The sequence below is a fragment of the Anser brachyrhynchus genome, assembly GCF_964034855.1.
Source record: "Anser brachyrhynchus genome assembly, chromosome: 15".
Classification (NCBI taxonomy): Eukaryota; Metazoa; Chordata; class Aves; order Anseriformes; family Anatidae; genus Anser; species Anser brachyrhynchus.
The window spans coordinates 7,606,264-7,634,094 of NC_137733.1; the positions used below are offsets into that span (position 1 = coordinate 7,606,264).

General features: G+C 40.0%; 1 protein-coding gene and 1 long non-coding RNA gene across 5 annotated transcripts in view; one reads left to right on the forward strand and one right to left on the reverse strand.

Annotated features, from left to right (window-relative positions):
- Positions 1-27,831, forward strand: part of LOC308178534 — a 248,288-nt gene that overhangs the window by 56,731 nt on the left and 163,726 nt on the right. The window contains exon 5 of one of the 3 annotated variants that reach the window (XR_013939803.1): positions 7,871-21,182. The exons of the other annotated variants lie outside the window; for them this stretch is intronic. This is a non-coding gene — a long non-coding RNA (uncharacterized lncRNA). Of the gene's footprint in view, positions 1-7,870; positions 21,183-27,831 lie in introns of those variants that run through there. 3 annotated transcript variants of the gene reach the window in all.
- The window catches only part of SHISA9 (shisa family member 9), a 180,357-nt gene continuing 153,441 nt past the window's right edge, over positions 916-27,831 (reverse strand). For both annotated transcript variants that reach the window (XM_080557325.1, XM_080557324.1), the window contains 2 exons: positions 21,207-21,362; positions 916-3,619 (listed from right to left, as the gene is read on the reverse strand). In XM_080557325.1, the coding sequence (XP_080413451.1) occupies positions 3,249-3,619; positions 21,207-21,362 (527 nt within the window). In that variant the 3' untranslated portion in view covers positions 916-3,248. The remainder of the gene's footprint in view (positions 3,620-21,206; positions 21,363-27,831) is intronic.

Genomic DNA, 27,831 nt, shown 5'->3' on the forward strand with positions numbered 1-27,831 from the left:
TTTGTGCCTTCCTAATTCTGAGTTATTTGGGGGTCTGGAGAGATGTTGATGGATGTGAGATAACACATGGGACCTCTGTAAGGACTAGCGCATGCTTCATGCCTTTTCTGGTGTTTTGATGTTAGGTTGGAAAGGCAGGAACTGGGCTTTTTTGGAGTTTGTTTGACACTCTGATAAGAGTCATGGCTTCTTATGAATCGTGAATGAATTGTTTAAAGAATTTGCAGTAAACCATGCACTGAGCTGATTCTGAAGGTAGGTAGGTATCCTGATTCCTTGTTTCTTCAGAAATTCACCCAACATCACTGCAGCAAAGCAAAGAGAAGAAACTACCAAAACACTCCTCCCTTCAGAGGGTTCTGTTCACGGTCAGGTTTACGAGCCATTAGCAGTAATGAGAACCTATAAAGGACATTTCTGTTCCAGCTGGCTTGGTGAACAGATGTTGTGTACAGGTTTTTCTGTAGTGAAAGTATAAAAAATCTGAAGCAATGTACACCAGTGTTTCATCTGTGCTTGCTGGGTAGCTCCAGTCCCAGGAAGCAGTTGAAGCTTACTGCAAAACTCCCGTGCAGTCATGAGGAACAGGATCTGGACCTATGCATTCTTACCTTATTTTTCTGTCCTCAAAACTGTAATTTAACTGATCAAGTGACACAAGCTGTGTCACATGGAACTTTGAAAGGCATGCATACCTGGTATGTATTGTTACGTTGCACGTAACATACATTGCACATATGTAATATGTATGACGTGTCTGCTTTCCAAAGAACCTCCTGTTCACAAGACTACCAGCAGAATCAAGCCATCATATGTGCTGAGATGAACACTGCTGGCTTCAGTGAAAGGTTCCAGAAGCTCAGTTAGTTCTCAAAAATTGACTCAATAATAAAAGCTTAGGAACAAGCCAGCAAGTTGGATTCACATAGAATCAGTTTTTATTGCCAGGTAAGAAATTCATATTAATATAGTGAATACATATGTTTACAAATAAACATTCTTAAAAAACAAACAAACATTTTTTATTGTAGGAAGTATTATTGGTATCATAAACTCTGTAGTTAACAAGTATTAACACAGCTTTACTTACAGAACATACAGTTACTAAAATATTTCCACATAAAATATGCTCAAGTTACACGAAACCTGTGTAAATTAGAGTGCAGCTGTAATGTGTATCTAAAGCATATGGATTAACAGCAACATTCCATAAAAGGTCAAATTAAGTCAGCCAGTTGTGAAGGCAATAAAAATTAAAGGAATAAAAGTCAGATAATGGAGAGTCTGGGTTGTGTGCAAAGTATTTGTCCCGTGGGCTTTGTCCACTTCTGATAGTCTTAAAACATATGATCATACAATTTAGCAGCACACTTATGGAGGGGTGCCAGTGCTCTCAGGATGCAAATCAATCTTGAGATAGCTTAAAAAAAATGGTCTTTCCACTTAACCATATTTGAAATTCTTAGCCCTTGCATCCTTCAGACTGAGAAGAAACACTGCCAGTCAGTTGAGTACAGTAAGAAATGCCACTTCCAATTCTTGTTACAACATAACAGCTCTCACTCCTCCCTGCATACTCTTCCAAAACTAATCTCAAGAAGAATTGACAGCTGGTGAGAATTCAGCTGTAGTAAGATAGCTAGTTAGGATTCAGCCAAATGACTTGTTCTGGGGGAAGGGCAGGAATTTAAGTGAAAGACTGAGTGTGTTGCCTGCCGTCGGGCTGGTGCAGCACTGCCTGCCCATCCCAACTCTGCTTACCTCACTGTGGATGTGCAGAGGCGTTACAGGCCCAAGGCCACAAGGCTGCAACCAGGGCCCAGTTCAAGAGTGGTTTTATTCATACAAACAAGGCATCCAGCTCATCAGAGCTGCAGCCAAAACCACGAGTCCAGTTGTTTGTTTAGTTTAAACCCAGACCTCTTTGACGTCTGAGGCTAGTCCAGTAGATTCTTCCATCAAATAGTCTGCCAAGAGGGAACGCTACCATAGAAAGCCAAACAATAGAGACAATATACCATATAACATTTAATTGAACTACAAAGAAGAACTACTATGGCTAAAAGCAAATACAAAATGAGAGACTAGAGGGAAAAAAGTTTAAGTTGGGAAAATGGAGAGGCTAACTCAATAGTCTTGACTGTGCAACCACTGCATGGAGATGGAGTTCAGTTCCCCTTCAGGACAAACAGAGAGGCCGAGCAGGACAGAACCCTTGTCATCCTTAGCAAAACATGAGGAAATAGCATAAAGGAACAGAGGGGCCACTTTGAGAAACAAGACTGTCATTGAACAATAGTAATACAGTAAAGGCACCACCCACGCTTATTTTCAGTCTGAAGCAGTTGAAGATAGGCAAAACATTTAGGTGAAATAAAAGTCCTGACAGTCTGCAAAGTGAGAATTGTCACCATCTGCCTGAAAACAGGAGGACTGAGAGGAATTTTTTGATGCCCTTATTCCTCCAGCAGCTTTCTGTGTCATATGATATCTCTCTTCTTGTTTTGGAGGTTCCCAAAAATTTCAAATCAAACAAAGTAAACTGAAATAAAATCTTCTGATGTTTGTTATCATCCCCAGAACTCTCTATCAGCCATAAAGGTCCCACATGCTCTTAATCGTAACAGTATTCTTGAATTCCAGGTGAAGAGAGTCTTTGTCCCTTATTGTATATATATTTTTTGCACTTTCTATAGGATGGTATACGATAATAGATGTTAGGAGTTGTACCAAGATGCTTGCTCTTGGCTTTTCACAGGTCTAGTGATTGTTAATAGGTTTTATACAAAATTCCTCACTGAAATAATATATTACAGTGTATTGTTCTCTCTTTCTTCCTCTGTCTCAAGGCAGGAGCATAGAGTAAATGTTTAAGCAGACATAAAGTTTCTCTAGATTGTGCTACTTCTCATCATGGATTTTAGTTTCAAGTAAAAAAATTTAGTCACAAGGGTTTGTGTTCCATTGTGAAATACAAATGGAGTTTATAATTCAACCTTCAGTGTGTATTGCTGAATGGTATTAACCCACTCTTCGGTCTGCACTTGGCTGGCTACCAAACGTGTCCAGGTGGAAGTTCCTTCTTTCCTTCCTTCTTTCCTTCTTTCCGCTCCCATGTTTGTTTTTTCATTTTTTATATTTAAATTTATTTTTTGCCTTTCAGTTGAGTGTTTGTGTTGTGTGTATATTTGTGTGTGGTTTTTAAAGGATTTCTTTAAAATAAAAAAAAAAAAAAAGGAAAGAAAAACTCAAACAGTTACTTCTGTCTTGCTGTTGGTTATGAAGTATGGCTGTGGGCCCAAATAATGCTGGCTCCGGGTTGTCAGTGGGTCGCTTAACGTTGGGTCGCCCATACCGTGCTTTCCCTTGTTCGCGTATGCTTGCCGTCTAAGAGACTGGTCGTTGGGATCCCAGGTCTTGTAGTGGGAATTGTAGCCTAATGGGTGCGTGTGGATCTTTGCCATTTTGGACTTCTGCCCGTTCTGTTTGGTTAGGCCACTGTCGATTGTGTATGCTCTGTCGTCTTCTATGCGCACTGGGTGCAGCGGCAGGCTCCCCTTGGCAGCCAGCTCTGCAAGGTGGCGGCGTTTGGTATAGAAGTCATCGTTGACTTTGTCAGCTGTTTGGATTAAAAAGGGGGAGGGAACAAAAAATTAGTTAGACACAAGAAACTGTTGGACAGTTTGTAATAGGTCGTGCACAAGTCATCTGTGGAGCCGATATGATTACACGTATGCCAGCAGAAGAAATCCATGCCACCCCCTCCCCCTGATTTTTCTCTCTGTAGTATATCTGTGGATGGTATTATGCTAGGCATTATGTGGATGTATATGCAGACAAAGACCTGCTGTCCTTTAGCAAAAGACTGTCCCTGGCAAAATCACTCAGGTTATGCTGATATTTATTACTATGGGGACATGTCCTGTGGATCTTACTTCACTTGCACTGCTTTAGCATGAAAGGCACTTTTAGAAGGTCTTCTATAATTCATTTTGGATAACCAAGGGGTAAAGGCAGTTCTACCATTCTGTTGATCATACACTGCTCCTCTCACATAGCATAGGAAGTTTAGGAACTGTTCAGAATTATACAGGCTTTCTCTGAAATGCAGACATCTTGGGATGCCCTGTTGCACCAGAGGACATCCTTTAAACGCAAGGGGTGGTTGGATGTTTAACTGAGCCAGTTGTAAGGTCTAGCTGTGTGAGGAGGACCACCTTATGCTGAGTAATGCCTCAGGGCAAAATAAAGAATGGGATCATTTCTGAACGGTTGGAAGTTCACTTATGCTTTATGGGGCTGCTAATACTTTGGGCTGCTGAAGGTTAGGTATTTACACTGTGATTTTTAATGAAAATCTTAAATTCCTGGTCCTGACATCATTTTCCAGGGGCAGTGCTGCTATGATATACAGCAACAGCCCAGCCAACAAATACAACATTGCAGTTATCAAATTAGGATTTTGCCCTCTGCGATTTTCTGGACAAGTGTATGCTTTTGCTCAACTTTGATTGTTGTTGTGGCTGGCATTTATTTGGCCTTGCTTAAAAATATGAACCATACTCAGGAAGCTGAAGGCATTCTGCAGCAGCCCAGGAATTCATTTAAATTTTGAGACTGAGCATCAGGGGCTTAGGGGAAGCTTAACCGAATTTCATTTTTTAAGAGCTTACTTGTACATAAAGAGGCTTTATGTACCCCCTTCAAAAATCTAGATGTGGATTTCACATAGGGCCAAGTATATAGATTAACTAACAGTGGTACATCAGCCATCTGTGGTGTGCCTTGAGTATGTGACAGTGTCAGCTGGGATTTGACTTTTGCTGTGCCCCAGCTAGATCCATCTATTTTCCTTGAAGCTACAAAAGATAAGGCTTCTCTGCTGAAGTTTTGTATATCTCTCTGTACAGCTCAGCACCACTTGCCTTTGGGACAAGTAGGATTTTAATTCCCTGCACCGTTTTGTTTATTGTCCCTCTTCTTCTCTCTTCCCAGTATTGCTAGGAGGCTTTTGCGGCACTCTAAATTGTCTCCTTCTCTCTAGTTCTGGACTGGATCCTTATGCAAGGTAGTGAAATTTCCATGAGCACCACATTAATCTTCAAGATCAGGCTTCAATTCTGCATCCCCCTTGTTTTGGCACCTCAAGGGGAAAGAATATTACCAACAGCACTTGCAGTTTATCATCTGATGACATTTTTTGTGTAATGACTGTATGACTGGGCTTTGATCTTAAATCTTTAATTTTGTCATTAAAGAGGTGTTTCCTCTTAGATGAACTGAAATTGCTTGTCTGCGCTGTATAATTAGGCTTTGCATGCTTTACCCATCTCCATCTGTCTCTTTTTTAATTGGTGAGTGAATGCTTTTCTATAGGATACAGGTGTCTTCAGTTTTAAACAAATCACAGAAGATAGATAATGGCCCAGTCTAATTTCAGTACAGGATGGGCAATTGCAAAGAACCTTTGCTAATTCTGACTGTGGATTGTTTGGTTTCATTTGTTAAAATTCATTGAATGCCACACAGACACACACGCACGAAAGTTTTATGTACAAACCAAATAAAACCAGGAAGGAAACGCAGTCTACGTTGCTAATTTCTCATGAATGTTTCTGCTACCAGAAAAATAGTTGCAAAAAATACATTGTGAATATACACATGAGTATTTATTTGTGTAAATTTTTACATCAAAGACACTGCAAGTCAGCAGGTTAGGGCTGTAAGCTTCTATATCCTTGTCAATATATGAAAAGTCACACTAGCTTATATAATTTAAATTCAGCCTAGTTAATTGTGTCCAACTCTTAATATAGATACATTTGTGTATCTGTGTAACAGTCTGCCTGTCTCATGTTTAAATTGGTTTAATTTGCATAGAAAAATTAAAAATTAATCTCATGTAATATAAGTGGAGAGTAAAATTTTACATTTGTACTTTTAATTTGATTTTAGTTAAGCTGCAGCAATTTGTCTGGCATAACCAAGGACTTTGGTGATCAATTGCAAGGTAAATAAAAATTTCTGCTTAGAGAAATAACAATTATGATGCAGTTAGATAATGATCTAAAACATTGCAGGTAATTGCATTGCCCGTTTTTTGTGCCATTTTTATCTATCGCAAGGTTAAGTGAAAAAGTCCCCAACAAGCTCAAGCTACTTCCTTAGCTTCTGTAAAAAACAAGCAAGGAAGAGAACAGCCTCACAAGGACTGTGCCTGCCAGTCAGCTGTGAGTTCACTTTTGCTCTTGTTTATGCCATGTTCTGTGTAAGATTTTCAACTCTGTTTCTTATGGAAGGCCGTACAGAAAGTGAAATGGTTAATTCTGTGAATGTGGTTGTATTAAAGTTGTTCTAACTAATTTAGTCCGTAGGTGCTTTCTAAGGCTCTCGTCTGGAAACTGAGATTGAGGGGAACAAACCAGGCTTTGGTCTGTAAATCCTCGCCAGGAAAGTAAAGCAGAAAGCTGGCAAACATAGGACATATGGCTGAGAGCATGCATTTATGGCAGTGATAGTATGGCAGAGCTACTCTTTGTGCCTGTCCTGGTCAAATAATGCTTTCCAGGCTTTTGCCTGAGAATTTCTTATGTATGGCTGGGAGTTAAATGCTAGTAGCAAAAGCCAGCCTTTCTATCTCACATTTTAACCTCTTTAAAATCGGCTTCTTTCAGCATGCTTTTCACACCTACAGGTAGGCACATGTAGCAAAATGGGGTGTGTTGGGGGGAAATACCAGTGTAGAAAATACCATTGTGGCAAATAGGTGGCACAAAAGGAGCACTGCTAACACCAAATTGTTAATTGTTCAAAAGGGCTTTGGCAAGTCTTGAAGGAGTCCTCATTTTTGCATAATAACTAGATTATAGGTTTTACAATACCATTGTGCTATGCCCCAGTGTAAGTAACCTGATGCTAATATAATATGGAAACATTCTTATAATTTCTAATTTTCAAAGCGGAGAAAATTCGGAAGTGTAACATTGAGCATAGTTTTGTAACGAATATTTTATCAAGAAAAACATTTATAGTATCCTGACACCAACTACTTTAAAAATCATCTGTGAATCTCAGGAAGTTCCTTTTTTTTTTTTTCTTTTTTTCTCTCTCTCTCTCTTTTTTTTTTTTTTCCTCTTAACCAGCTCCTATAAATATTTTGTGGATTTCAAACATGCAAAGAGATGTTTTGGAGTTACAGGATGGATTTGTTATGTGACCTTGAGTACATGACTCAACATTCCTCTGCCTTGGTTTCACCAGCTGTAAAATGAGTTGTTAACACATTGGAGGAGGTAGTTCAGTGCTATGAAGATTAATTGCTGTTTGCAGAGTATACTGAGTTTTCAGACGAAAGGTGCTATAGGAAGGTGTCTTGCATTGAGTGCTGTATGTAAATCAGTAAAATAAGGATTTAAAGATATCACTGTCATGTTTGCAAAAGCAGCAAAGAATTAGAATTGCAAAACTGCCAAATGAACAATGGTAAAATAAGGGCTTTAATTCTGAATGTTATCCTTTGTGTTCCCTCCCTCCAGTCTTAGCAGCTAATTATACAAATGATCTCAATTTCAATATTTTTGTAAGGTTTTTACTTCCTTAAGGTAATGCACCCACAAATTTAGTTACTGTTGTAGCTGTTCATCAAAAAAAAAAAAAAAGTTGAAATATGAAGGTTTTCCAGCCCAAAATGTGATTTAAAGCATGTGCCTGGGAGGGGGGAGAACTTGGGCTTTTGTTTCTGCTGTGCCTGAAATGAATAACTAATAAAATATAGAAACAGCATGAAGATCAAAAGCAGGACTCCTCCCCTCCAACTGAGTGCCCTAACTGTTAAGCTGAAGAGATGCTTTCTCTTCCTTTGTCTTTCTAGACTAATAAATCTTGAATTTTCTTCTGCTTCATGGCACAAGTTCATCAGGAAGTGAATCTGGGTGGGGACCGTCCTAGCAGAAGCTGGGCTGATCCTTGCTGGATAGGAAATGGAGATAGAAATCTCTCAGCTGTAATAGTTGGACAGCCAGGAGTCCATCATCTACACGGTGGATCCCACCGCGCCTCACTCTGGTCTGAATGAAACAATGTCTTAAAGGAAGTGACTACAGCTGTGTGTTTTATCATCATCATCTTGACTGTGCCAGTAGCAGAGTTCATTTGCTCAGGTTGGGACCCTTCAGATGCAGACCTCTGCCTTATTCCTAGCTTTCCATTTTGGTTTTGAAAGTAGACGGCTGCCGAGCTGCTTGGGATGGGGAAGTCTGGGAAAGGCCTGGAAAAATTACACGCGTGCATTAGCAGCGTGTGATGCTTTCTCTTTCTTGTAAAATATTGCACTTGCAAGCATTTCTCTGTGGATAGTAAAGCTAAATAAGGAGATCTTAAGTAATTCTGAAGCAGTTTCTCGCCTTTTTTTTTTTTTTTTTAACTCTTTTCCTCATTGACAATAGTGTCTGTCATCTTTGTTGGTCCTTAAAATGGCTCTAAATCCTTGGACTTTTTATGTCAAGGTGTAGAATGCTGAAAGACAATCAAGTCCTATGGCTTTTCTGAAAGTAGGCACCTAGGAGTGGCGAGAAAGCTCTGGAGTAAGAGAGGAGAATCTGCAAAGGAATGAGCCCTGGGAGAAGCTCTAAAGAAAAGAAGAAAAAAAAAAGCTTCAGTGACCTCAGTGAAAGCTTGGAGTCAGCCAGAAAATACAAATGTAGGGAACTCTATTTTCTCAGTACAGGTTTCACAGAATTGTTTGTCATCTGACCATATTTTAAGAACTACTTTGTGAAACACAGAGCTTTACTCCTGCCACAAAGAAACTGTATTTCAAATCTAGGGCTAGAGGTAAAGCAAGCAAGAAGATGAGAAGAGCTAAAGGACAGGACAACAATAAAATGACTACAGTTTCATAGCAGTTAACAGCTAAAATACATTACCTGCCTATTTGTAGATTGTTTCTGTGGAACAGTACAGCTCTCTGTATGTAATATTTAACAGCTCATAACAAGGCTTTGCTTCTACAGCCATGACTTTGCTTAGTCTTCAGTGTAGTGACCCGGAGCTATTGGAATCTTACATTTCTCTCTCTAAGCAGTGAAACTGAAAGCTGAAGGAGAGACGAAAGGGTAGTGAATCCTGAAAGACAACATGAGAATTTTGCCCAGGGAAATACTAGCATGCTGCCTTTGGTAGTGCTGTTGTTGATCCTGTCTGAATGTGTGATTGCTTCTTCGTTTGCTTTTCTAAGTTGGCATCTCAAACAATATGTTCAAAGGCTTCCAAGCTATGAGCCAACTCTATGTGAGAGTTTTAGCAGAAGTTCATGTCAAAATCAAAGAAGTATCGTTTCTGTGCTAGCGTCGGTGTGTTTCTTGGGTGAGGGAAGAGACGAACATGAATCGAGTTCAAATGAGCTGTCCCTGGATATGAGTTTGATCCAGTATATTCACTGAAAAGTGTGTTCCATCAAGTGAAACAACTAATGGCCTGCCCTTTTGAATGAGGGGGTTCACCTGACATAGTACAGCATCGAGGAATTTGCTTTGTCAGACCTGAAGTCTGTTGGAAAACAGAAGGCAGCTAGATGTTGCAGGTAGACATAATCATGTTCATACCGTGCCAGCTGTGGGTAGGATAATCTGATAGATCTGTGTGTTTTAGCATGGCCAAGAGGAAGGAGCGGGGCTACATAATGCTTGGTCCCAAGCTGCTCTCTTCTCGTGGGCACTGAGTGGCTGTGTTCAAGGTGGAGCAGTTGGAAACCTCGCTGAACTCTAAGAAAGGCCAAAGGCCTTTAAATTTAAATGATTTAAAATCATTTTTGCATCTCCCCCTCTCCATTCTTGTATGGAGCTCTGAGAACACAGAATTCAGCCTGTAGACAGCAGTGCATTGATTTCTGTCCTAAATATTTGCCTCTCTTCCCCCTAAAAAATCTAATACCAGTTTGGCCTTATTTAAGAAGTCCTGAAAAGGAAGATAGTATTTTTTATCTGTGGATTCTGTCTTGTGATTTTTAGTCCCTGCCACTAGTAGGGGTAAGGAAAAATACATAATGCTTGGAGCAACAATTAAATTAATTCTAATTTTGGTAGAATCTACTTTTTGTGGCTCTGTATTATTCCTCTCTTAGCCCTCTTTGCCACTTTATCTATTTACTCGTTACTCACAGAGAACTGGAGAGAGGCCAATCATGAAAAGGCATCTTATATCAACCTTTTCTTCTGCAGATATTGTTTGAAAGGAGCTTGTCCACCTCCAGACACAGGGCTGCATTTTGTTTTCCCAGTGAAATAAAATTCTACTTTCATGATATGAGACATGATGAAACATAAATATGTAGGCCCAAACATTTCGTCTCTTCTATCAATTACTTTTATGACAGTTTCTGAAAGGCTGAAGAGGCCAGAATATTTCTGGGTTTTGAAATGCATTAGGAATGGTTTAGAATGGGAATGTAATTAGACTTGGTAAGTAGAGCCTCCAGTCTCAGCAATGTTCTCTTTATCCACTACAGGCAGCGAAGGCTGCTGCTTGGCTGGGGATGCTGAGACAGAATTCAATTAACTCCTCAGGCACCTGGCATCCTGTGTGGTACCTCGTGCTCAGGGTTACCACTCCCTGCAACATAAAATAGCCACATCTGCATGAGCACAAGCCCCTCTCTTCTTGACAGTGTGCCAAAAAGCACAGCACTGTGCAGTCTGTTTTTTTCGTTCTCTTTTTACAAATATTTATTTGCTGTGTAAGATTAAGCAGGTTTCTCTCTGGCCACGTAAAACAGCTTTGCCAGCTGGACTTTGTATATTTGACTGCATCAATTTACATAGTATTAAATTGCAGTATTTATAATTCAGTTTTGCAAAGTGCTGCAATGATATCCTGCTTTGTTTTTGATCAAAGTATTCCAGGCACTTGTACATGCATTGTACCTATGCAGAAACCTACGAAATGCAGAATACTTGGGTCTAACCAGTGAAAGAAAAACAGAGCATTTCTCATTTACCAGAATCAATAGATCCTGTCAACCTGGAAACAAATGGTGGCTACATCACGTTAAATTTATGCTAAAATTGTAAATGTTTTCAGGAGACCAGAAATCTGTTGCACGCAGATAGACAAAGATCACACTACACATATCCTCGAGCGATTTAGCATTTGAAATTCAAGCATCAAGATGTTAAGTTGCTGGTTCAGTATCATGCAGTGAATGATAAACTTGAGAAGGAAGTAAGATTGCCAGTTCTATGCTTGCACCAATGGATGAAATTGTAAAAGAAGTCTAATAGAATTATGTATTTAAATCTCTGAGCTTTCTTTGAAAATGCGAGCCAGTGGCTGTCCTGTAACTGTAAATCTGTTTTTTTCATTATTTTTTTTCCTAGAGGCCACTAAGCTCATGTCCTTTCATGGCATCTACAATGACAAATAAATATGAAAAGTTCTACTGTGAAGTATTTATTTCTTTTTTATCTCAGGCATATTTGTCAGTCTGCGTTTTTCTGGAAACCTTATATATGGTAAGAAAACTTGCCTTTTGAAATAGGAACTATCTAAGGACTCATGCTGTCATGCTTAACTTCTGAATAAAGCATGACTGCAGCATAACCTGATTAGAGGAGAGGAGGGTTTGGGTTGCTTTCTAAAAATGCTGTCCAAAGCCAAAGATGTTAACACTTGGGAGATTTGTTTAAAAGGCTTCTGCCACTTCTTCCTTCAATCATCTTGCTTGCTTTTTTACTGGGCAAGTTTTAATGCTTCACAAGCAAATCAATTAGGACAAATGTGGTGGTGTCAAACGTTTGCAGCAATGCCTTTATACAGCAACAATAATACAAAATTGTTTGCAGCCCTTTTGGTCAGTGAGGATCTGCAGTTTGTTTAAGGGCAAGGCATCCTGACTATTCCAGGAGCGCTGCTTTATTGTCTGTTTGCAGAAAAACTGTGCAGTCATGCAATAACAGGCTGTGCTATGGCAGTCGGAGTCACTCAGGCAGTTCACACCCAGCCTTGCTCCTGGGAGCAGACCACAAAGCATGTGGGCATTCCTGGAGACTGTAGGCTGAGTATTACAGGGTCACATCGGAAAAAATCCAGTGCTCTGTGCTGTGATTCAGTGTCTAAGAATGCATGCTTGCTTTTCCTTAAGGTATCAATTTATCATTATTTAGCATATTATTATTTAGCTGCTATATTCCTGACCACATTTATTTATAACAGCTGTTCTTAGTGTGCATCTTTTTTTTTTTTTTTCCACATTGCTGTGGGCATTCTTCCATGTACTAAATTTCATTTTTGTTTCTTCTAGTGTACTGTTGGTTATAACTCTTTAACGTGTCTGAATCAGATACAGATATTCCTAGTTAAAATGTTGTAGAAAGCTGCATGAAGACCCAGAAGACCTAGTTCAGGTCTCTGAACACTCAGTTCATATGTGGGTTTGGTGCTGAAATAAATCTGCATTTTTCTGTCTTTCAGCTGACATCGTACCAGATTTACAACACTATTTGTGCATGCAGGGTGAGGTCTGCAGGCTTTCAGAATTGTACTAGTTAAATGAAAAAAAAAAAAGTCCCAGTAATGTAATAACTTTTTCAGGAGTTATTTTATCTTGCTCTGTTTTTTAACTGCTATAATTTTAAAGAGTTTTCAACTATCATTCAGTATTGAAGTCAATTAAAAAAAATAACTGTAGCGTAAGTTGTTTCTAATAGAAAAAGTTATCTTTTTTTATTCTTTCTGCCGGAAGGAATTCTTTTCAAGAGTGGGTTATTAAGCAATAGCAGAAAACTAGGGAGTAATTCCATATCATACAGTCAGTTCAGTTTTTCCTCCTCCGTTTCTTCTCTTTCTCCCATTAGACTGTGTTTATTCTGAAAATCTTGTGCATAATTGTCTGTGGTTTCCAAAACCTTTTGTCAAAGCAGAGATATGTGTCAAACTGAAAAGAAATAGGGTTCACTGGCAATTTCCAAAATTGCACTTTCAGGAGAAGATCAGTTTCATAAACTTCTCACACAGATCGGGCAAACCCAAAGGCAAAGTGCAACTAAAGCCTGGTCTGAGCAGAACCCTTGAGTCGCCTTCAAATAAAGCAAAAACATTCGTGACTGACAGCCAGTCAAGAAAGATGCAGTAATGAAGCTCTCTTCACTGAATATTTAATAGTGTGCATACACACAAGGCTCCTGCCATAGCAGTGTTCAGCTCCCACCTGGACCTTCTTTGCCAGGAATTGCAATCATAATTTCACTTGTGTAAATGAGACCCAGCAGCGCTGAGCTGCAGATCTGCCTTCCCCACTGTGGGAGGTCCCTTGCAAAGGAAGGTGAACTTTCCCCAGGAGTACCTTACATCGTCTAAATAGCTCTGCAAGCTTTCCCACTACCAAAATTACCAATTGCATTTAATATTGTCATTAGCATGTGATATTTATTGATGCTGTAGTAGCATAGCTAATGTATCAGAGACATTATTTTTGTTTCCAGCTTCTCTTTTCCTTCTCATCCTTCTTCAAATAAGGTGGCAAGGGAAGGACCTGTGGAAAAATGAACTGTGCACATTACAAATCATGTTATTGCTCTTCCTCCTCTTATGCCTCCAGCCCTTTGTTATTATAGTGTGAACATGTAGGAGTAAAGCAATGATCTCTGTGGCTTTTATCTGTGTGATTTCTTTCTTAAACACATTTACTGCCTTTAGAACATCCTATGCAGAACGAAAATAGCAGGCAGATAACTGCTGCTATTTATATTATATTTTTAATAAGGGTTTCATTCCTATCAGCTATCTTACTAGTTTTCATTGGTATTCATGGGTAATGCTGAGGAACTTCCCACTACTGCTGTTGACATATATCCCTGTACAAAGCAGAAGAGTGTTCAGGCTTCTCTGATTTGAGTTCTTGAATTTGGTTGCAACAAAAAAAAGTAAGTTATTATGTACTTAAACTTAGCTTGTAACTGAGTAATCCTCATAACTACTTAAAATTACCAAGCCAAACCCATATGAATGTTCACATCACAAACGTGAAGGTAACAATCAAAATTTTATGAAGATTATAGTGAGATTTATGTTTGAATATTGTTAGTATGAAAGACTATTCAGTGAATAAAAGTGGTCCTCGAAAGCCTCAAGGTAGACAAACTTTTAATTTAATTCAAGAAAATTCTCTTTGAGATTTATTTTCCCAGAATTCATCCAAAGTTGACTCTTTAAAATCGTTTAGATCTAAATTCTATGTGCTGAGCTTAAAACACTGTCTGAACTTGGGACAGATGTTCACAATCTGTTTTGTTTTTTTTTGTTTTTTTTTTTTTTAATATCTATGGCTTCATTACATTTTAATACCTATGGGTGGATTTGGATCACCTGTAAAATTAAAAGTTTTGATCTTGTGTCACCTCTGAGAACCAATCGCTTGATATCCCAATTTGAGCAACTGTTCCAAATTCTTATTGCAAAAGTATTGTCTTAAATGACATGAGCTTTGCACAGCTAATGGTATGGGACAAAAAAAATGAGTGGATTATGTTGAGAGCAACCAGTGCAATCAGTGTGTAGACTACACAATTGGAAGTGCTAAAGTCACACTTCAGATTAAATCTAGACTTGAGCTGGCATCCCGCAATATTGCTGTTTATCTGCAAGTGTTCACAATTGTTTTCGCTTTCTTTATGATCAACCTCTATTCTTAAATAATCAGTGTAAATAAGTTTGCATTGTGGAATGACAATGTTTATGCGTAGATATATGTTTATACTGCAAAGTAAAACAGTTACTGGGAAGAATGTTTAAGGAGCGTTGCACTTGAAATTGCTTAACATTGATAGACTTTGTCTTTGCTTGAGCTGAGCTCTGCTGTTTATTGGTTCTCTTCTATTTAGTGGTGTACCCTAAGTGTAAGGTTTCACTTCACTCATGCCCTCATATCACTTAATGTGTAAAAAATCTTGTGCATAATTTATTAATATTTGATGGAAATAGATCTGAATAAGCCATACTTGATTTAAGTTTTATTAGTTTCCTTCCTGTGGCCATTGCTGATCTTAATAAATGGAAATAAAGCTTGTTCTTCTTAGGTTGTTGCCTCTGAAGACTGCAGTCTTCAAAGAAAACAATCAGGGAAATATCAAACAGGGAAATGTTTTGATCAAGAATCACCAAGTATGTTTTAATGTTTGGTTGTTTTTGTTGCTTGCTGTTTGTTTTTTAACCCATGACAGTGTGTGCATTGATATCTGAAGCCAATTTGGTAAATAAGAGAAAAAAATTGGAAGATCTAGTGGAAGCAAGAAAAGGTCTTGAAAGCCTGCACACAGTGGGCAGGGTGTGAAGTCTGGGGGGGGTCTCAGCAGAAGCTCCAGGTGGAACAAGTGACCCTAGCACTTCATCTAGCTGGGAGATGGGAAGGGTGAGGGAACAGTACTGGTGAGGCTTACTACTGGGAACTGCTTTGCTTTCCTCCTGTCCCTGTAGGAGTAGCAAGGATTAAAGCAGGAAAGACTTCCTTAACAAATGAACACTAAAAAACCTTCACGTTTTCTCATTGCATTGGTTAAGTAAATAATAATAGTGAATATATTTCAAGCTTTTATGTCATACTTCCTTGAGACAGATCCATAGCTCCAGTGCAGAATCAGGCAGATTGCCTAGTGTAGCATTCTGTGTGACGCTGAACGTACCTTTGGATACACGAAATCATTAACTGAATCCCTCTCTACGTATGACAAATGCTGCATTAATCTGTACTTCCCTGTCTGTTTTGTGGTGTTAAATCCAGAGAGCTGCTCCCGTATCTCAGATTTTTTAACCCATTTTTGTGCATTAGTAGTAGCTGAAGATTTCTTTACTCTTCCAAATGAAAATGCAATTGCTTTTTAAGCCTTCCAAAGAAACATGAGTATTTACCTTCCAGTGTAACAGTGTTTGGTATAGGAAAGTAAAGTAACACCAGGGTATTGTGTCCAAGTACTCTGTAACTCTGCTTTTTCTAAAAGTCACCTGTATCAGCTCCTGTCCATGTATGTGCAAGCCTTTTTCCCTCGTGTGTTTTCATTTTTCCAATTACAGTATTTCTTTCCAGCCTTCCCTGTCTTTGTACAGAGGTCCCTGAAGCAGAGCACGGGGCTATAGGGAACAGCACAGAATCTCTTCCCCTGGTGAGATGGGTATCAGCTTGTTGGGGGCAGCAGGGAAGTCACTTCTAGTCTCAAAAGACATCTTGTATCAGCACAGACTTACAGTCGTTGTGTTAGAAATTGAAGGTCAGAAGCTTAAGAGAAGGCATCACCAAATTTCACACTGGGCAGGATGGTTCACAGATAACACCTTACAGTTATCCTTATAGTGATCTCCTTTGGATCCTGGTGTGTGTAGATGTAAAGAACAAACAAACCGGTCAGTTCTCACCTTCTTCACCTTTTTAAGGGAGGTGATAGTTTGTGCATTGGCATGCTGGTAGCCACAATGTTATCTACGTGGTAACAGTGACCTAAACAGGAGCTGCTTGTTCTTTGTGTGCTATACTTGCAGAATCTCACCTCAGAATTTTTCAGCTGCAAGCAGAGCTAGAGCACTGTCTGATGTTTTCCTTTCCAATCACAGAACTATGAAGCTCCAAAAAATGCTGGGAGCTGTAGTCTTTGAGATGTGACAGGGAGTCTGCTCTTAATTATATTCTCCTTCTAGTTTCACTATATCCAATCAATTACATCTGATTTCATCCTATACTACAACTCCCAGTATCACTGAAGGCCGTCTCAGTCTCAGTTTCAGGGAGGAATTCTGTCCATTGTGCTTTCTGCAGCAAAAATATGAGCTGGCTTGGTTATTTCTTGTAAAGTCGTGCCCAGGCAGTTCTTCAAAGGTTTGTGTGTGCATGTGTGGGTAAGAGAGGGGAAGGAGAAAGTTCATGAAAGAAATATAAAGTCATGTTAAATTACAGAAATGCTTATTTTCTCATTTTTTATGTGCACCTCTCCAGCAGCCAAATGGTCATTTCTCCCAGTCATGTGGGTCTTAAAAGAGTTGGATTTGGGGTATTTTTTTAATTTTTGCAGGAAGTCGTAAGAAAGAAAGTTGGTCACTCTGCACTATGTGAAACTCAGGAAAGAAAATTAACTGTTTCTGAGCCTGGCTCGCAGACTAATGTGAGTGAAAGAATAAATGTAAATAATACCACAGGATATTGAGGCCAATTTGAGCTCTAGGAAGCTCTTATTAAGCTACAGGATGGATTCCAACTCTTACAGCTTAGCAGAGCAGAATTCGAAGTTGGACTGTTCATGCTTCCTGAATGAATGTACAAATGAGATCTATCAAAAAATTGTGATGAGCTACCTTTGCATGTCCTGGGACTTGAGTTTCACAAGGTGTTCAGATACAAGATCTCCATCCACTTGTAGCAGCATTAGGCATGTCAGGATTGCTTAAATGAGCAATAACCATTTAAGCATAGAGTAAAAACATGGCTGATGAACTGGAAATAACAATAATTTATGCAGAAAAACCACTTTCGGCACTTTTAACATAAATAATCAAATACTGTGAAAGCACCAAGGGAAACCAAGATGATGTCATCTCAGGTGACCAAAAAACTGAAATATCCAAACACCGAGTGTTTTATTGCCACACAGCATTCAGTGACCACTTCTGGTAGAACTAGTCTTAAGTAAGAGCTTGTATCTGAGCTGTCCCTCACATACAGTTTCTGACATTTCTTTCTGGGAGAAATTTAGCCCTGTTAAAAAAAATAAATGAATAAAATCTCTGGCTGAAAAATGGACAAAAAATGGATTTATAGAGTGCAACAATCAATCAGTCAGGTAAGCTAGAGATGCAAGGAGGTAGGTCACCGCTCCATTCTTTCAGGAAATGCATGTAGCTCTGTCTCATTTCCAAAGGTCCCTCCACCTTCTGCTGATTATTCCCTGCTGGTGTGTATGTCCAGGTAGAAGGGGAGTACAATTCTGCTGCAGTGAGGAAAACGGCAAATAAATCTCAACTCACCATTACCTTGTTGTGCTTGAAGCACTCATCTGAGAGTATAAAATGGTCACAGAATGTCCTCATGTTACTTGGAGATGTAAATGCCACCAGACAGTAAGAGTAAAAGGTGAATTTGGTCAGCGGCTGCTGGTCAGTACTTCAGGAGTTCTGGAGGCTGCCACAGCTAAAGAAATTCCTAACAGGAAATGAGGAAAATATCCTCTTCTCCTTAAGAGTGTAAGGGTTTGGCTGCACAGTTTGAACTGGGTCACATAAAAATATTTTAGTTTTTGAATAAAATACATCCACATTGACTTTTTCAACTCTCTTCTCCCCCGTTGTGCTGAATCAGCCGCTCTGCACGGCACCCGGTGCATTGCATACAAGAACAAACATCCCCACTTCAAGTTGCATTCTGCTAAGCTATAACATTTGGGGTCTGGGATGTAGATTTAAATAGTTTCCTAGGTATCAGCTTGGCCTCCCTGGCAAGGTGTTGGTAGTTCTCCATCAGTAACACGATGCAAGGTAATAGCAATGTCATTATTGTCACTTGTTTTCAGAACCCTTCAATACTGATGTTAATGCAGATCCCAGGCAGGACCCAGAACCAAGGTTGCTGTGACTTGTTGCTTCTCCAGGAAGTGAATTTTCACAGCAGCCAGTCACTGAGAGATGAGTGGCTCACTTCTAAAATTAGACAGCCAAATTTTTAGGACATCTGTAGTTCAGAAGAAAGCAGCTGTGTGGAAATTAATTTAATACCGCCTCTGGTAAAGCATCACTTTTTCAGTTATCTGAACTTCTTACCACTTATGGCCACATTATGATGGGTGGTATTAATACACTACAACTCCAGTCGCTAGAAACCAATAGGAATGCTTCCTCCTCCACCCACCCCCATTAAAAAAGGCAGTTAAGAACACCAGACTGTATCCAAACAATGGGATCGGGTAGAGTGAGAGGCATTAAATGAATATGGTTTGCCTCAAATGCATGGAGAGATACAGAATGCGTCCCTTATTAGATTTCTGTTGTGGCAAATGAATCCACCCTCAAACCACTATCTGTGTGTGTAAAGGGAGATGGGCTACACAGAGTCGTTAGTCTGCTAGGTGGTTCGGTAAATCTGCCGCTGAATGTTATTGCATGAAAAATGTCATGGCCCTGTGACGTGAATACCTGGCTGGGGTGAACTCAGTCTGTGTCTATTTATTGAAAAGTTGTTGTCAGGTTAAATTCATATCGTTGAGTCTGATGTGGGCCAGTTACTGTTTCCTCTCAGAGCTCTCGTAAAGCCAATATCAACTCTGCAAGGTACGTCAGCTTGGTATCTGCACAGTCACAAACCCAAGCGTGGCTGGGATCTTGGAAAAAGTGCTTTGTGATCTCGGGATGTACCTAAAAGGTGAATCTGAGAGGAGTCCTGGCCTTGAGAGTATGAAAGTGGTGAAAAACTGAGTGTGTTAACTGGCTCCACATGGCCAGACAAAAGCTGTAAATGCACGTTTGAAAATCTCCAGTGTTTTCTGTTGAAAAGTATGGATAACATTGCAGTGATTTTGTCCATTTCCTGTGAAAATTTACCTGAGTCTACAACTTGGCTAATGTGTTCTGTGACAGGTAGATCTGCAGGAAGGAAAATGAGATGGGGGATAGGAAAGGTATGGGAAAAGCACAGGGAGATGGTGAAATCCTCCTGGAAGAAAATGTCCCTGAAAGTTATGTTTAATTTAGATGAAGCTTCTGAGAGGCATTACATGACTTCTGGAGCTGCAGTGCACAATCTTTTGAGCTTGATTTAACAGTATGGTTATATTCTAGCTGCTTTGAAAACTTGTACTCAGACACCCAAGAATTATCCAAGTTCTAATTTAATAATTTTAAAAAACAAGTACATTCAGTGACTCTTGGGCAGATAAGAGCAGTTTCTTTTGAGTGTTTAAGCTCTCATTTTATTATGCTTAAGCACCTTTTAGCTTTGGTGATTGGCTTGACCTAAACTGACATCTAAAAAAGAAAGCTGGTATTAGTGCCTAATTTGTGATAATCACTACATCATTGCACAGTATCACCTTTTGAAGGACGAATATAAAGCTACCTTGCCTGTATTCAAAATCGAGCAGAAAGATATGTCTTTTATAAAAGATATTAAAAATACTACTTGTCAGAAAACAAAAAGGCAAGCTAAAGCAACACTAAACTACTCAAGACGGGGCTTTGATGTGCATTTTGTTAGAGGTCTGGTGCCCTGAAGTTTGGAGAACGGGATGTCAGTTTGTGATTAAAAATCTGAAATTGTGAAGTCAGAATCCTCTCAGCTGTTCTGCTGTTTTTCTGAGCCAAATAGCTCTGTCTGGGAATAGGCAACGTGATGCTGCTCTAAATTCATGGGGAAATGATTTTAACGTATGTATGCGTAGGCTGAGCTGAGCAAGGGTTAGTGAACAGCTGTTTGTGAATAGACCTCCCTCCAGAAGTTATTCATTTAGTGTTGTCCAGCAGGGGCCTGAAATGTAAGGTAAGAAAGGCTTTCTGGTGTCCCACGATGTGCAGCAGGTATTTGCAGCTCCTGAAAAGCACTAGGAACTTCTGCTTCCAATGTGAAAGTTACACTGCTATGTTTAGCCACCATTGTCCTCTTTCCTCCCCACAACTGTTTCTTTGAGGATGTTCCCCCATTTTCTTAAAATAATCATGTATGACATTAATCGATAGCAGCTACCGCCAGGATCTTTATTAGGAGCTTTGTGATGCACCAGTTGTTGGAAATTGTAAGGCCTCGGAATATTCCTTTGGCGACCTACTAATGCACGTCCTGCAGAAAATGTGAGAGCGGTTCCTTCTGAAGCGAGCAAGTTTCTTCCCTTCTCAGAAGTATTTGGCACGTGTCTTAAATATATGCTTTGAATTTGCAATATACCTGATGGTTTTCTCTCTCATTTGTGCAGATAGAGATGGAAAGCACATACTGAAGTGCGTATGTAGGCATATTCAGGGCATGAAGAACTAGGGCTGAACACAGTGTATACAACACAGGTGAAACTGTAGTTTCCATTAAATTTTTTATACATTTCCATCTAAAATAATATGAAAATAGACAAATTCTGTAATGAAGCAATCTAGAAGAGCAAGAGTTTGTTTTAACTTTGAAGCAGAACGTCAGCTGACAACAGCAAATGCAACATGCTGATCTGAAGGAGAAGTCGTGCATCGTGTTGCTTACTTACCGACTGCCTTCAGAGAGGCGTACTTGTTAAGCTCTTTGCCTGGGGGCTGTTGCTCATATGGGTTTGTGATCTGTCCCAGGCTGGGATACGAATGTTGATGTGCCATCTGAGGAAGGAGGGGAGATGTTGGCAAGACGTTATTCATCTGTGGTGGATCTGTGTTAAAGGAAATCAACAAATATTAAAAAAAAAGATAAATCAGTCTTAGGATTCTAACATCATTATGCTGTACAGATTAGACAGGACACGTCATGAGATTTAATGTAACAAAGCACTATTTACTATGAAGTGTGAGTTAGAGTACAGCAAACCCGTAGTTCAAACAGTGATAGCATGATTAAAGGCTGATGAATGATTGTAGCAGCATGTGCTAACTTTTGTAGAAAGAAGATTTTTGAACTAAAAAGTAGACTTTCAAAACAATTGACCGCTGAGATAAGACTGAATTTGTTGCAGTGTCAAGATAGAAGTCAAAGCATAAAGTTTATCCAAGGTAGCTTGAATATAGGGCAATAGCATCACTCTGTGCAGTTCAATAGCCAAGCTCCAGCAGGCTGCTGTGTATGCATGGTTATACTGCTTTTAGTACCAAAACGAGCTTGCTTATTTGCACAGTGTTATGTCGTGTGCTGTAGACATGCCCCACGGTGCACAATGTGCAGTTTTGGCTCGTGACTACCATTAGGTAATTTCTTCAAAGCTCACGCTTTGCCCTTATGTTTTCTCCTTTTCCCTGGCAGTAGGTACCATAGTTTTATACCAAGATATCTTTTTCTGTAGCCAACATACCTAAAAACAGAAGCTAATTACTGGTAACATACCGTTTTATACCAGCACTCACCCCATATTAGTTGCTTTATAGTAGAGAACACAGCTTGGATACTTTTTCTTTCTAAGATACACCATAATTTATTAGTTTTGGTAGTGTTTGATTCCAGCCTCTGAAAAGTTTGATCAGAATTGTATGCTGCACTTAATTTGCAAACCTACATTTCAACAGATTTCAGCATGGTCAGCATATCTTTTTTTGATGAGTCTTTCTCCAGTGTGGGTATTTTGAGCTATTTGGAGCTGATTGTTGATCTTAGAACCTTCTCAGGGCTTCTGAAATCACAGAACAGTACATACATAGTTCTTCTGCAGTGAACCTGTGGTGCTGAACTGGTAGCAGTAACTCCCACAGCATCAAGCACGGGCTATATGATCATGTAGAAAGAAAGCTGGGCTGTTAGGGGAAAGAAGGCTTATAATGTTGGAGTGAGTGGACCACCCCCCAAGTGCCCACAGGATCTGGCAGGTGCCAGCTATCACTGCAGTTTGCCAGGGCTTTAAGGGAATTGAGCCACTTGGCTGTCTACAGCTCACTAATGAAGCCGAGTGCATGAGCGGGAGTTCTGAAGCCAGTTAACAGATTTACTGCTGCGAGAGGAAAGGAAAGCTAGGGCGTTTTTCAACTTTCTTTTTCTTCACCATTGCTGCTGCCTGGTACAGTCTCTGCTGGTCAGGCTGAGGCTGCACCTGCCTCTGCAGAGCAATGCGATCAGCCTTCTGCCGCATGCCATGTAAGTAAGCAGTGAGAGCACCTCTTGGCAGCTCAAGAAGAACAGTAGAAGCGCTAGCATCTAATAGCAGCCTGTTTCTCCTTGCTGTTGCTGGTTGTTAATTGGGAACAAACTGATATTAGATACCAGGTAGAGCTGAAAGAGGAATGATTTTCACATAACAGAAGAGTTCTTTTTGCAAATATGTTGTCATATCGAGAGAAACATTTTGTTAGGATTTCAAAATTGTGGATATGTGTGTGTGCATATATATGAAATAAGTTGGCTTTTGAAAGAGAGGTTCACTTTTTAAAAGATATTTGTTATTTTAGATAGAAAAACAAAGTTCTCTGTTCCAGAATTCCCCCAAAATGTATTGGAATACTTTCTGAATCTATTTTGATAGGTTCGGTTTGAAAGGGTAAGTTTGTTAAGTCATACCTTTCACAGAAACGGTATTTTGCTGACTTGCCATTTTCTAGTGAATAAAAGCTCTCCGGTAGTTTCTCATCAGCTGCAGCACTGGTGTGTCTGATGTGACCAAGGGGAGTGACTCTTCTTTTACTGAGAGCAAGAATTTACAAAATCCTATTCCATTCTATCTCTAGAGTACAGCTGAGGAAAGTCTCTAGCTCCAATGGCTCGCACCGAGCTGACCACTCTTTGCAAACCATCTGCAGCTTCCAAGTGTCTTTCTTTTACGGCTGTATCTACAAGTACACTTTTGAGGAGGAATGCTAGTATGGCTGTATTTCAGTAACAGGGCAACTCAAAAAATGCCAGCATGTTGGGACCTTTAATGTAAGGAAGGTGTCAGCCTTTTACCACTACATTCCCTCATTTTGTTCTGAGTAGATCTAAATCAGCACTTTGCAGATACCACTACCATGAAGTTCCCTTGTGGCAGTTCTTACTATTCAGTCTGTCAAAACATCTTCATTTCACTGTGATAAAAGTATCGTGAGCTCCAGTATTTCTGTGCTCACTGCCAAAGTGACTTGCAGCTGAGGAGGACTTGCTGAAGCAGTGTAAATAAGGTGTAGTTAACCAGGATTGTTTTTCTATCTTCTGGCTCTCGCTTAGACCTATCCCTTTTATTCAGTCACCTCTTTAGAAGTAATGAAGAAATTTACCCCAGAAATGTACTAGGGAAACTGACTTAGGTGTACTTGTTTTCCTTCCAGCTGTTCTAAGGCAGACTAAGTTGTTACTGGAATTAATTTTGCTGGGTTTTGGTGCTTTTGAGTTTTTATGAGAATGTAAGGAAGTACATTTTCCATTTCCAGATCATCTTTAACTTCTGTTTTGTCTTGTTAAAATCCCTCTTCTAAATTATGAACTTCAAGCAAATTAATGACAGTCATGTTTTCACTGCTGCACTGACTGCACAGAGCCACTCATTCACACCCAGCTGCTTACACAAGACTAAGTCATCACATAGAAAATACAGTTCAAATTACTCATTCAGTTGGCCATTTGCACAAAGTAAATTAAGCAAAAGGCCAAACTGTAGCACGGTGAAGAAAGGTTCCTATTTATAAAGAGACTCCCAGTGGACTGGAGTCCCAGGGCCTAAAGGAAAATCTCAGCTTGATATATTCACCTCTTTAAATCTGAACCATTCTGGTTTTTCGTCTTCACTGGTCATAACTGGGGAACGTCCAATTTCTTTGCAAGCTTGCTAAACTGTATGTGATGTGATTCCTTATCTGTGTGTTTCTGTAAATGTTAGCAAATGGAACGTTTATGTTTTCTCCGCACATAATTAATGTAATGATGGGTGAATTCACCTGTCTCTGGATACTACCCACGAAATGTTCATAATTGAAGTAACAACGGTGTGATGCAAATTGTGCAGCAGCTCCCTGCAGCACGGAGTGTCAGTCTAGCCCCTCAAGGGAGCCCAGGTTTAACTGTGACCCCAACTAGCAGGTTCCAAACAGGACTTATCTTGTCTACATTTGAGCAATTCATGCTTATAACTTCAGAATATGTTGGCCCCAACAGTGGTATACTCATAAATACCGCTTCAGTCTCAGCAATACTGGATAGGGATTCTTTCAGGGAATGCAGAAATTTGTCTACATTTCCTTGAAGATCTCAAGGAATCTCTGGGAAGTTAGAGATTTTTCAATTTTAGATACTGACTCTCTTCTGAAATTGGATAAAAGTGTTAAGTTTTGTGGAGCAAATAACTCGAAGAACTATTTAAAGTATTTTTTGATACTTTTGAATCCAAAGGGTTAGTCTCAATTGGAAGAAAGTTTAACCAGAAAAATCCCACCCAGTTTTATCACTGACATCTAGTGCCAGGCTAAATCCTTTATATTTATAAACCAGATATCTTGTGATGGGTATTTGCAATAGCTGGCTTCACTGATTAGGGACATCTTTAACCTGAAAGCTGGGGCCATGCTGATAGATTACTTTTGGCATCCTGACACTGGTACCTTGTCCAGCAGGGTATTCCATACACCCAGCTGCACTGTGCTACTGCCAACTTATGTATTTATTTTTAAGACAGACAACACAAATGTCACAGTCAAAAAAATACTTGTCGCAGCTTCTGGTGTGAATAATCAGAGCTGATTAGTGATGGTGATGTTGTAAAAAAGCAGCAATATTAACAACCTATCTTATATTCTGCTGAAGCAAGGAAATATGATGCCAGACTTCTCCCTAACCTCCCAAGGCTTTGAGGGGCCATTCTGGGCATGGTGTTAGTGGTTTGCTCGATGTCTGCCTACGACCATCCCAAGAGAAGGATTTGGAAGAAGCATGCTCAAGTTCACTGTTCAAAAGCTAGACACCTGCTAGGCAGAAAGTGAAACAGACAGGAAACAAGAAAAAAAAATCTTCAGATGCTGAAGTGCTTTTGACTGTTATTCCAGTAAGAGGTCTAGGTGCAGAAAAAGCTTGTGGGAGGCAAATGGAGCAGAAAATAAGCATTGGGGGGAAGCTGCACCAAAACCAGTTTTAGCTAGAGAAAATGGGTTGTACGTCTTAGCTACCACCAAGGAGCCTTTGGAAATGGCTAAGGCATCGGCTTCTGGTCACAGTGCTGGTGGCTGATGAGGACTTTCATCATTATATTACCTGTAATCTTGATTTGTATCTCAGCCCGTGCAATTGAAACTTGTCACAGCTAACAGCTTACTGCATTTTTCAAGTGAAAATGCTTTTTTGGAATGTTTGCACCCCCCTCTAATTGTCAGTTTTGGAGTGGCTGTAGTGCGCATCTTGGTGACAACAATAATATAATCAGTTGTGGTTACAGCTGCACAGTTTCCAATTAAGATGGTGTCACGTCTAATTTATGCACTTCCTTTGGAAATTAGGGAATGGGCAGCTCAGCAATTACTAAATTATTGAATCTGAATAGGAACCCAGTGTTGACCTGACATGCCATGGTCACAGGTATGAATGTGGGAGAAAAAGGCCAAAGCCCCCCAGGGTTGGTTTGTTTGTTATTTTCTCCTTGCTGTTTATAGCATATGTTATGCTGTTCGCCTGGCCTTATTATTCTTGTCAAGAAGCTGACAGAGTTAAGGGAACTATTCAGGGTTAGACAAAGGGATGCTCTTAATAACAAGCATGTTCGCTGTTTGAGAGCCAAGAGCAGACTGTGAGCCTCCCAGAAGCTCAACCACTGGTCTCCTGCTCTTCTGCCATGAGGGAGTGAAGCCTCCTCTGCAGAGTGGCCTGGGGATTTGTTCCTTTCTGTAGCAGTGAAGTCAATGATTTGGTGCTTGGAGACATGGAAAATGAAAAAACTCCATAGGCACAGAGTGGGATCTATTAGTAAATGAGCAGTTACAAACATAAGGAAAAGAACAAATGAGACAGACGATGCAGCAACAAAACAGGGGAGGAAGGGGGAAGGGCAGGAAAGCAGAATGAGATTCGGCTATAAAAGCCACCTGCAGACACACATACAAAAGAAATGAGAACAAGACAGACAAAAGAAGACTGGGAAGTCAGGGGGGAAAAAAGGGAAAATTCAGAGCAAAATATAATAATAGCTGAGCATTTTCAGATACTCAAGAGGAAAAGATATGCCCTGAAATAACTAAAATTGAAAACAGCAGCTCTGAAAACAGGATAGACCCAAGTGATTAGGGAATACCAGCACAAACCTGCTCTCCTCTCCTCCATAACTGCACTGCACCAACACGCGCATTTGTCTTTGGTCTTGAGTGTACTGCACTTAATTCTAACACCAGCTCATCCAGCACTGTAAATCCATGCTCACAGTCCTGCAAGCCTCACCAACAAAACCTGCAGAATCCCAGATATTATCAGATCTATGAGATTTTAAAATCTTGACCATGAGTGTGCACTAGTTCCTGTCAGGCCGGCTCCTTTCTGGGACTGTTGTTTTGTTCATGGGACTGAGCCTCTGTAGCTCATCCCAATGTAGGTGAACAGATACTCCCTGGGTTCTTTTGTGTGTATTATGTGAATTTTCTTGCAGCTGGATACCTTGCATATTTTTTCTCTTTGTAGTTAGTGCATTGTCATTGCTTTTATTTAGATTCTTTACCTCTTCCTTCAGATTTACATTAAATGTGTTTCTAAACAATGTTCTTACCTGCATCCAGAGCATCAATGCATACACTAAAGGGTGTCTTCTGCAACAGCTGATACCTTGAAGTCTGGCTGCATACCATTAGTTAATGCACTGTTTGTGCATATATAGACATGTACATAATATATGGGACCTATTTGGTTCAGTAGCCACTCTGTCCAGTACATGTCTTACAGGAGGGTGCAAGAGCCCTAGTGGTATTTGTAAGTGAAATCGTCTATGAAAGGTGTGTGTTAATCCCTACCAAAAGCAGCAATGCAAGTTATGCCCAAATACAGCATTGCAGGTTATCATTTTTCCGTTAACTGTTAGAAATCTTCATGATTACAGAATTACAGAACGGCTCGGGTTGGAAGGGACCTTAAAGCCCACCCAGTTCCAGTGCCCCTGCTGTGGGCAGGGACACTTCCCACTACATCAGGGTGCCCAGGGTCTCATCTAGCCTGGCCTTGAACACCTCCAGGGATGGAGCATTCACAGCTTCTCTGGGTAGCCT